Source organism: Macrosteles quadrilineatus, unplaced genomic scaffold (genome assembly GCF_028750875.1).
Source record: "Macrosteles quadrilineatus isolate MER2022 unplaced genomic scaffold, UCM_ALF_1.0 Scaffold_2__2_contigs__length_208266976, whole genome shotgun sequence".
Classification (NCBI taxonomy): Eukaryota; Metazoa; Arthropoda; class Insecta; order Hemiptera; family Cicadellidae; genus Macrosteles; species Macrosteles quadrilineatus.
Genome location: NW_026542595.1, coordinates 193710773 through 193721198, shown reverse-complemented (window position 1 = coordinate 193721198; position 10426 = coordinate 193710773). Strand labels below are relative to the sequence as shown.

The 10426-nt window shown below is 34.4% G+C and overlaps 1 protein-coding gene across 1 annotated transcript; it reads left to right on the top strand.

The window, feature by feature from the left end:
- The first annotated feature begins 395 nt into the window (after positions 1-395).
- On the top strand, positions 396-10426 carry LOC128986891 (akirin-like). Its single transcript, XM_054407495.1, has 4 exons — positions 396-810; positions 4533-4723; positions 8689-8851; positions 10127-10426. Exons 1-4 carry the CDS (start codon positions 639-641, stop codon positions 10135-10137), a joined length of 537 nt encoding a protein of 178 aa, XP_054263470.1. The 5' UTR covers positions 396-638; the 3' UTR covers positions 10138-10426.

The following is a 10426-nucleotide window of genomic DNA, read 5'->3' as shown; positions in this document are numbered from 1 at the left end:
TTTCCTTGTAGCAGCTAACCAAGGTACTCATTAAACCTAATTTTTTTAAATATATTTAATTAAAAATGAATTCAGACGAATGGAAATTCGCTTAAATGGCAGGTTTGCTGCGGCGGGGGTATAATTGGTGGCCGTGATTCCGCTGCTGTAGGTAATCGTTTTAACTTTTGGCTATCTTATTTATTTATTTATTTTACATCTTTGGCCATTAGTAGCTATATAATATATAATATGTATAGTCAATGCTTTGGCATTATTGAGGACTGTGACTAAGCATGAAAAAAATGTAATAAAAGCTGAGCAAGCCCGTTGGTTGGATTGACCCTCCCCTCGCCCGTCCGTCCTGTCCTGTCCCCAGACCAGATGGAGTGGAAGTGGAGGGGAGTGGTGTGGTGGTGGAGAGGAGAAGTGAAGTGAGACTCTTCCTTCAGTTGACGAAACCCATATTGATTTCCTCGGCCCTCGTCAATTGTTGGATTCATCCCTAGTTTCTTCAAATTTCAAAACTCATTTACTCCGTAGACATTCATTTTTATATTCCTTTATTGATTCTAAAGTTAACATAAATAATAGCCTTGGTTGTTACAGTGAAAGAAGATTTGTGTTTTAGACTTCCTTTATAACGTCAAAAAAACAAAATGGCCTGTGCTACTCTGAAACGTTCATTAGATTTTGATCCGGTTCATAGCAGACCCTCCAAACGACAGAGATGTATACCTATGTGCATTTCACCTTCGAACTCTCCGCCTACAACACGAAGTGATTATGATCCATCGCCTTTTGCCAACGTTTGCCCAAAATTAACTCCAGGTAGGCCTAGTTAAGTTCAACTCATTGTGTTTCAGGTCCAACATGGAAGGCGTAGACCTTCCCCAGGAGAATATATTATCTATAATTAGCCAATTTTAAGCTAACAAGTGCGCTCTTTTCTGAAATGTTGACGAATTTGCTAACTAAGTTAATAAGGAAAAGTTGGTTGCATCACGTTCACTCACCTTTTTACTTTTTTTTATTGCATGGGTGACTTGTGGACCTAGGCCTAGCTTAGACCAGGCTTACAAGGTTGAATAAGATTACCTAATAAGTTACCTACGGTTTTCATTTAATTACAAATATATTTGTTAGAATTAATTACTAGCCTATTGACCTTACCACTGTTTGCTTGTTAAGATAACTTGTCTGCGTATAAGTAATAGGCTACAGAAATTGAAGTTAACTTACCTAACGTATAGCCTAGAAGTTATTGTAAAAATTGTGTCTACCGTTGAAAATGAATAGGCCTAAGTAAGGACTAAGCTAGGCCTATGCTGATTATGGAACTAAAATAATGGCAGGCCTAACTTAGCTTCCTCTCTAACATGTGCTTTTCAGTCCCACCACTTCACATCATTGGCCCAATTTAAACCATAGGCCTAGGCCTATCTATGCCATTAACCCTAGCTGTGGCCAAAGGACTAGATTGGTCCATTTAACCGCTCATCTCACACCTGTAGAAAGGCCATGGACCAATTAAGTCCATTTACACTAACTTATGTCCATAACTTTTCTAATGCTAACTTAGGCCTATTAAGTTAATAATTTAATTGATAAATTAACTCTTGAGTGGATAATTGATATAGGGGTGAATCTCACAAAATGTGACACTTTGAATAAACTGAAAAAAAATTTTTTAATGGTTTTAAATAATTTAATTTATTTAGTAGATTGTAACTTTTATTGTACCTATATTAAATTTTCATATCAGCAGAGCTAAATTTGATCATTTACTTACTATTTTCCCCAATATTTCAAATTTAGTTGACACAGAAACATTTACAATCAGGTAACGCTTGAAAACTGATAAAAAATGCAGTGATAAATTTTATTAAATGATAAAATAGGCTAATTATATTAACAATATAATAGACCCTTAACTTAATTATTAAAATTCCAATGTAAAAAAATGTTATTCAAATTACTTTGCAAATTATAAGGAAAATTCTTGTATTTGTTGGTTACCTGATAATTTAAACACACAAACTTTCTAATTAAACCTACAAAATCTTGGGATCTTTTAAATATTCACTGTTACCAGTTAATATTTACTCTAAAGAATATAAAATACCTATAGGTAATGACTATTTAATTATAATTTTAACTAAATTATTAACAAATCTGCACTAGTTTTCATATTTGTTACCTGATTGTATTGACCGTTGTAGTATAAGGTATAAGTACTACCTTATTGTAGTATAAGGATGAATCTCACGCCAATATGATGTTCTGACAAATGAATAATTGCCAATAAAACTGTGTTTAATTACTTCCCTCAATCCCTATTCTCCATTGCATTACTATTTAGGAATATCAACTTAAATAGGCCTATTCAATTTATATAGTTAAGAAAGTTTAGGTCTATTTCACAAAAATACAATTCGGTAACGTGTCATCGACTATTGTCTGCTACTTCACTGCACATCCAGACAGCTGGGCATAGAGAAAAACAACACAAAAGTGACATTAAAAATAATACTTAATTTTATAAGTAGGCCTAACACTACCGGTAGTTAAAAAATAGCGAAATTAACAAAAAAAACATGGTTAAAGTTAAGTGAAAGATTAATTTTACCATGTGAACACTTAATGAATAATACTAAATTAATAAATCGCCAACTAAAAATTGTATTGGTGGATCTTTCGGATTTCATCAGTGTAATGTAGATTAATCTATGATTTTATTTAAAAAAAAAAAATCTGTTTGTTGGGGTGACACGTTCTAACTTAACAGGGAGGTTTTACAGTGTAAGTTAGATTTCTCCTTCGTCACCTCGCGTCAGTTCATACTTCTGTGCCATTAAATAACCCTCTAGCACAGTTTTGAGAAATTGGTTGTGGGGTTACTGTTAAAGCTGGAATTCCTTGACATGGGGGATGTCAGTTACATAGTTGTCTCAGCCTTATCAGTTAGGCTACATAAAGTTGTCAATATAATCTCTCTACGGAATGTTAGGTGTAGTGGAATGAGGGGCCTCCTCATTTATATGGTCAAACAGCTTCATTGGCAACAAATAATGCGAATGACATAGTAATGTGGCATTTCCAAAAAGCAAAAAACAATGTAAATTGGCTGCTTTACGTAAATATTGACATTAACGTGCATTGTTAATCAATGTATCTTATAAAGGATTAGGCCTATGCGATCTAGTTTAAAAGGAATAAGACCTTTCTGTCATGACAGTAGCTGCTTGAATAGTATTTACTCATTGGGCCATTTTTTACAGCCAAAATGTCGTGTTATTTTCAATAATGTTACCAACCAAGTGGGTCACGGTCCGTAATATAGGCCACTGCAAATCATTTTTCAAGATAGGTACTATTTTAGGCAAGGTTTCTGTGTTTGGGTGTTATTAGAAACGGTAAGAGCACAATGAAATTCTTCTGAATTTTCTGTTGGAGATTTATAAGCCGAATGATAAATGTCACAATGCAAGTTTGAGCATTCTGTAACTATATTATATGGCTAAGTTACATAGATTTTTTAGGCTGCTGCTCAGTGCACTTTAAGAATATAGGCTATAAGTTATTTAGATATAAATTATATGGTTTTTGTTGCTGAGTGGCACTAGTAAACATGCACAACCCTTTTTGTTAGTCTAATAACATTCAAAAGGCTCTCTAAGGGTTCAAGTTCTTGTATACATTTCTATATTATATTTTCACTAAGCTGAATGAATACATTGAAGTAACCTCCCTGAAAGGTCTGCAGTAGGCTATAGGTATTGCAGTTTTCCAGCTTTAATGACTTTATTGTAAAATGTGTTATCCAGTTGCTGGATGAATGAGGAGTTTATAAACTCCCGGGGTTTACATGTTTATACCAAATTTCATCAAAATCGGATCATTTTTGCTTGAGTTATCGTGCTAACGGACACATATTGATAGGCTATATAATATATGAATTGAATGGATGGTGTTTTTGGTCTCTGGGGACTTCAAAACGAAAAAGTAAATCGGTCCCGAGTCCAGGTCTTACCATTCCCTAGCCTATATGCTATGGGAAATTCGCTAAAACAATTACAGACAAATGTAAAACCAGATGTTCATAGTTTGGTTTATTGATATTAATATTTAAATTAAGTACTGTAGCATTAAAGTGGAAAATTATCAGTTCACTGAAAGTTTATGTGAACACGAGAAATAATGAATAAAAAATTGGATTCTGTTCAAAGCAACTTTTTGCAAACTGTAGTGTAACCAACAAATGATAAAACGACACCAGTCATTGTTTTTTTTCTTGTTTAATCAGCCAAATTGACACAGAAATTGTTTTTAGAGCGCTTTAAGCTACACAAGCCTTGTTCAAAAGTACCGGTACTCTAATATTAGTTTTTGTATCATTGCTTGTAGCCTATTAGCTTGACATCAACCAGCAACAGGAAGATGAAATGATATCCCACTTGTGGGTGTTTTGTAAAACATTCAGTAGAAATAAATTACCCTACTTTCTTTGAGCCCTATGACATTTGAGATACTTATACATGAAATTATTCTAGAAATGATGGCTGCGGCGATTCGTGAGGAAATGCGCCGCCTTCATCGGCGAAAGCAGTTGCACTTCAATCCCAACGAGAGCCATCTGGATCGTGAGTCCTCATCTGACTCCCCGGGCTCACCTTCGGGCAGTAGCTTTGCTGCGACTTACCATCAGAGTCACCGCGACAAACCACTCTTCACATTCAGACAGGTCAGTAAAGCCCATCGATATATAAACACGATGGATCGCGCGCTGAGTAGCAGCTGTGCGGTCCGGCTACAGACAGCTCCCCCCACCACTTTCCGGGCATACCTGCAGCGCTTTCATTTAATGCAATGTTATTTTACACTTGAATAACACATACAGAACATGTGATTGCATCGATAACATTCGTTATCTATATTTTACAGTATTAACTGTTTATTGTGTAAGTTTAATTGATTTTGTTTGTTGAAAAATAATAAATATATTTTAATAAAAACTCCAATAATGTAAAACAGTTTTGGAACAGTTTTGCTTAGTAAATTATAAGAACAGAGGAAATAGGAACAATAATTAAAGACAAGATTAGGCCTACATATTTATAATTTAATCTGTACACTCGATTTATGAAAATACATTTCTTAATAAAACAGTATCATAAAGAAACAACACAACTAGGCCTACATAAGGACACGCGTTCAAAACATCATACGTTGCTAAACAAAGCACGTTTTGTTAATTTCTGCCTATAATGCCAACATTTCCATTTACATATGCTAAGGTTAATTTGTTTGCTTTGCTAGTACAAATTTAATTTGCACATAAATTCAGGAAAATATCTTGCTTAACAAAACGATATCATATACAGGGTGTCCCGTAAGTAAACAGCCCATCTCCGGGAATTGGTTCTATGGGTCAAAATGAAGAGAAAATCAAGCATCTTTTTTTTCAAATCACTTCGTTAACCAGATATCCAATATTTGTTTTTTTACATAAACATTTTTATTTTTGAAATGTTCAACCGATCTTTATAAAACTTGGTATATAAAAGTTAAGTAAGATAAGACCAATGCTAGAAAAAAATCATCTTGATTAAACATACAATTTCAAAACGGTGGCAATTTTAATTGTTTTAACTCATTGCTCAAAAACGGCTGTTATGACAAAAATTTCAAGGACACTTCTATTTAGCATATTTATTCCGTATCAAACAATACAATGTTCAAAAAGTTCGAATAAGAAATAGCTGAAATAGTTGACCTAGTTAACGAAGCGATTTTGGAAAAAATGTTATTCTTGATTTTCTTTTTATTTTGACCCATAGAACTATTTCCCGGAGTTTGGCTGTTTACTTGCGGGGCACCCTGTATTAAACACCAAAACTACAAAATCACTCACGTACAAAACATCAAACGTTGCTAAACAAAACAAGTTTTGTTAACTTTTGCCTAATCCCTACCTTTGCATTTACAGCTGCTAAGGTTGTTTCTTTTTGCTTTGCTAAAACGAAGTATCTTAAAAAACAAGTTTCCTATGGATTTTGCTCATTTCATTTCGTGGTTATCCTCCTAAAACTCCACGTTAGATATGTGGAAAACAACAGCTCTAAAAAAATCGTCTTGAGAAAACTTATAGCCTATGTTAAGATGTACTTAAAAATTTAAGTCATCTAATAATCTGCTGGTTATAATTCTTATGGAACATTTATTAGTCATGAACCCTAGGGCAAAGGGTTTTCTAGGATGCTGCAAAATTGAAACTTTTTCAATTTTCAAAGTCTGTAAGTATTCTATGCACTCGTTCAACATTTCTGAATCACGTATGAGATTTTCTTTTGTACGAAATTGAACTGCTCTTACTTCTTCTGCTTGTGTAATTGAATGCAGAACACGATTCTGGCATGATCAAAGTACATCACGTCGAAGAAATACTACTACGAAAAAATAAAACCACGCACTTCCGCTTGTCAGCTATACCGACAGTAGTGGCAGTGCACGTGGTTGCCCGGACTGTGGTAGGGGGTGTCTGACAGCGCCGGACCGCGTTTCCATGTTTGTTATATATCGATGGTAATGCCATGTCAAACCAAACACAGTAGCTTATATTATATGTGACTCATTTCAGAGTTAGGAGTCCTTGGATGCTAGTGGCCATCTTGGATTATTTCAAATAGCTGCTTAAGAGTTATTCTTCACTCTAAACTATTATTTTCATAGGCCTAATCCAAAGTGGTTATAATTTCAATATCTAGGACATTGTGGGATTAGAAATTTTCGATGTTGCTTTGAATTATTTTCCAAGGGAGTCCATGGAAGCTAATGGCTTTTGGCCATCTTTTGCCTGCCATAAAAGAGCAATGTTAGTTTCGTGAATTTCAAACAGCTGCTGAAGAGTGATTTACCATCTCAAAGTATTTGTTAAAATACCAGTTATAGTGATAGTAGACATAAGCCTAGTAGTAATAGTAATTTAAACTATCTAGTGAACTGTGGGATAAGAAATTTTCTTTGCAGTTTTTAATCGTTTTATAAGTTAGAACATCTAGGCTCCAAGGACTCTTATGGAATTTGGTAAAAATTGGTACATACATTAAAAAAAAAAAAAAAAAAAAAAAAAAACACGGTGACTAAAAAAATACTAAATTTCAACATGATATCTGAACTGTAGTTGAAAATTACACATATTCAACGTTTTTTATGACAATAAAAATGTTTCTGTTTGTCAATCTTCAAACAGCTCTAGCGCTCTACTGAATCCAGCTAGACTAAGATTAGAGGGGTGTCATTTTTCAGCTTTATCTCAGATATTTGGAAAGTACTAGCTTAAACACTAGCTTACAGAGATCATACCAAAATATTTGCTTGGATCTTGCAATAGAAGTTTTGATTTAAATTTATATTAACTTATTCCAGAATGCAACTTTTTTGATGAAAAAAAAAACTTGTCAGGTACCGGTACGGTGTGTTTAGTCCTTGTACTGTTCCATTTGTCAGTTGATGGTAATAATTTAATAGTTTAACTAGGTGTAGGCCTATTCAAATTGGAATTTGAAATTTTCCCTATCCTCCAATACTATGCTAAGTATTGATTATTATTACCAGTTGAGATGAGGATGCCAACTAGGTGCGTATTTAAACCCGATATGAGTGTAGAATGAACTGAGATGCCTTGTGTAGCTTTGTTACTGACTAAGACCAGCTGTTTCACAAGCCGGGAGCATTAATCAAAAGACCAATGATCAATGCCATGTCCATATTCCATATACAAATTCAAATTTCAAATTATTGAAATCTGAGATGGCAAGAGGAAACACCAAATTGAATTAATTGCTATAATTTGATGTAGGCCTAAACTGTAAGTTGTATAGGGGTAATCCTTGAGAATACCCAGCACTCATCCTTAACAGAGTGATTTAGGCAAGGGGGGGGGGGGGTTTATCACAGGACATAGTTACTTTAGGACTCATTTTATGCAAAAACATGATGAGACACCTACTCCTTGACTGTAATAACCAGAGGTAAAAGCTTAGGCCCATTCCTTCAGTAAGTTTACTAAGGGACATTCAGTTTCTCAAGGAGATCTTCAAGATCATCAGGCTTGCAGATATTGGGTAAAATTTCTAGAGATTTTTCACAAAATTGCAAAAAGCCCATTTGGTCATCCTTCTCAATGTTACTGTAAGTTACTATCAAAAACTGCCACTTCAGATGCTCAGAATTATAATTAAATTATTATATAATTAAATTAATAGCTAGATAGGGTTTTCAATTTTACTTCTAATAGCAAATTTCCCATTTAGAGAATAAGCCATTATCTATTTCGTGTTCTAACCAAAATTGGTAAAAGGAGTTAAAGGATTCCGCAAAAATAATATTAACGGCTTGCACTTAAAAATCATGATACATTTGTAAATTTGCAAGCAAATTTGTTATTTTCACTTTGATGAGCGCTGTTGGGAAAATATCAATGTAGGCCTATGCTTTTCCTAAAATACTTTAAGTTAAATCAATAAAATATGAATCATTTTCAAACCTTATTAAAAAAATGCACATCATTTTGTATTCTGATTCACCAAATTGAATGGTATCAGTTGGTAATGTACGTTATTTGAAACAACAATAGGCCTACACTTAAATAATCCAAGGAAATTAATCTACCTTAAATTGTACCTTGAGTTGTGTTTTTTTTCCTAGGTGGGAATTATTTGTGAAAGAATGATGACTGAGCGAGAGACTCAGCTACGTGAAGAATATGATCGCATCCTGAACTTGAAACTTTCTGAGCAATACGAATCATTCGTCAAGTTTTCTAATGATCAACTCCACAGACGTTTTGACATGGCGGCAGCACCAAGCTGTAAGTATTTATCGCATATTTTTTTATTTATATTGCATTGAGCAAAAGCAGTTACTATATTTGTATTACACAGAGCATAAAAGGAAGATACTAATAACTTCTTATTGTTTTTTCATTTTTCAAACAAGCAGTCTCCAGATTATCAAGATACAATTAAAGTGGTAAAAATATCTGTAATGTTGTTAATCCTAGTTGTTGTGTAACAACTAGTTTCGGCTCACAATGGAGCCTTCTTCAGGTTTTCCCAAGGACATTGTCGCTTCTGAAGGTCGTCAAAGCTCATAAATATTTATTTACAAAACATGGAACACATTTTAAACACACAACACGTATGACTAGCCCTATCGACGCGACCGGAGGGAGTTTACGTCAAGGGAGTCTAGAGACAGACAAAACATGGGTATCTCATATGCAGCTAACAAATTTCTCCTTAACTTGAATAAGACACAGAATCTAGACGTAACAGCAACGAAAGAGGCAGATGATGACAGTAGCGTTAAACTTTTAGGTGCCCATCTTCATCCTAAGTTAGTTTGGGATACTCATGTTACTAAGGTTTGTTCAAAGCTTTCCAAAGTTGTTCACATGTTGCGTCGCCTTAGGTTTGGCCTACCTGGTCATTACTTAAGATCTTGTTATATTGCTTTTTTTCACAGTGTTTTGCTCTATGCTATTTTGTACTGGGGCAATAGTTAAAAAATAAGTAAAGTTTTAGTGAAGAACTAAAGTGAAGAAACGGGACAAAAAGCAATGCCAGACGGGATTTTACAAGAAATTTTACTACCAACCTACACCAAATTAAAGTGTAGGACCAGCACAACATGCTGTGCTGACATAGTTTGGTTGATCCCCGATAAATGCGTTGGTACCAACTTGTATACCACTGCACCGTGACTCCGGCCAGAGTCGTACGCAAGCTGTGCCAGTATGGCATGTCTCCCGTCGGAGTCGTCAGCAGCAAACGTGTTAATGAAAACCTAAGTAAATTAAATATGTTAGAAGTACCAGTGCGTTGACTGAAGCACCTATTTTAAATTGTCTGTCAAAATTACTAGTTCCTAGTTTTAATATTTTTAATGGACAACTAGTGTGTCATCGCTTCCAAGATAATGTGTCTTGTCATAGAGATTGCCAATGGTCGTAAATCAACTCAACTTTGATTCTGATGCTATCATTTAGGAATTGGTGTTCAGAATCTTTGTTTCATATGTCAGTAATTAATAGATATTTTTATCGACAAATCTCCTTGAAACACTGATTATTTGTCTGTTTCAGATCTGTCCTAAGCCAGACCAAGAGGGGCGAAGCAGTGCCTGATCATTCTTTCACCATCGTTTCAATCATTTGTCATCGGAGAGTAGTGGCTATTGTAAATATTGCGTAAATTTTAGTTTATTTTGGTGGATTATTTTACTATGCATCTTTGTTATTCTCGGAAAAGTTTTATTTGTTGAATTCAAGTTTTGATGTGTTGCGCCTACAGAAAACCGATTAGAACGGTTATAGCAGGACTATTTGAAATCTTTTAAAGTTTGAAGAACTGTTTAATATTGGGTAAATAAATTAATTTTTTGA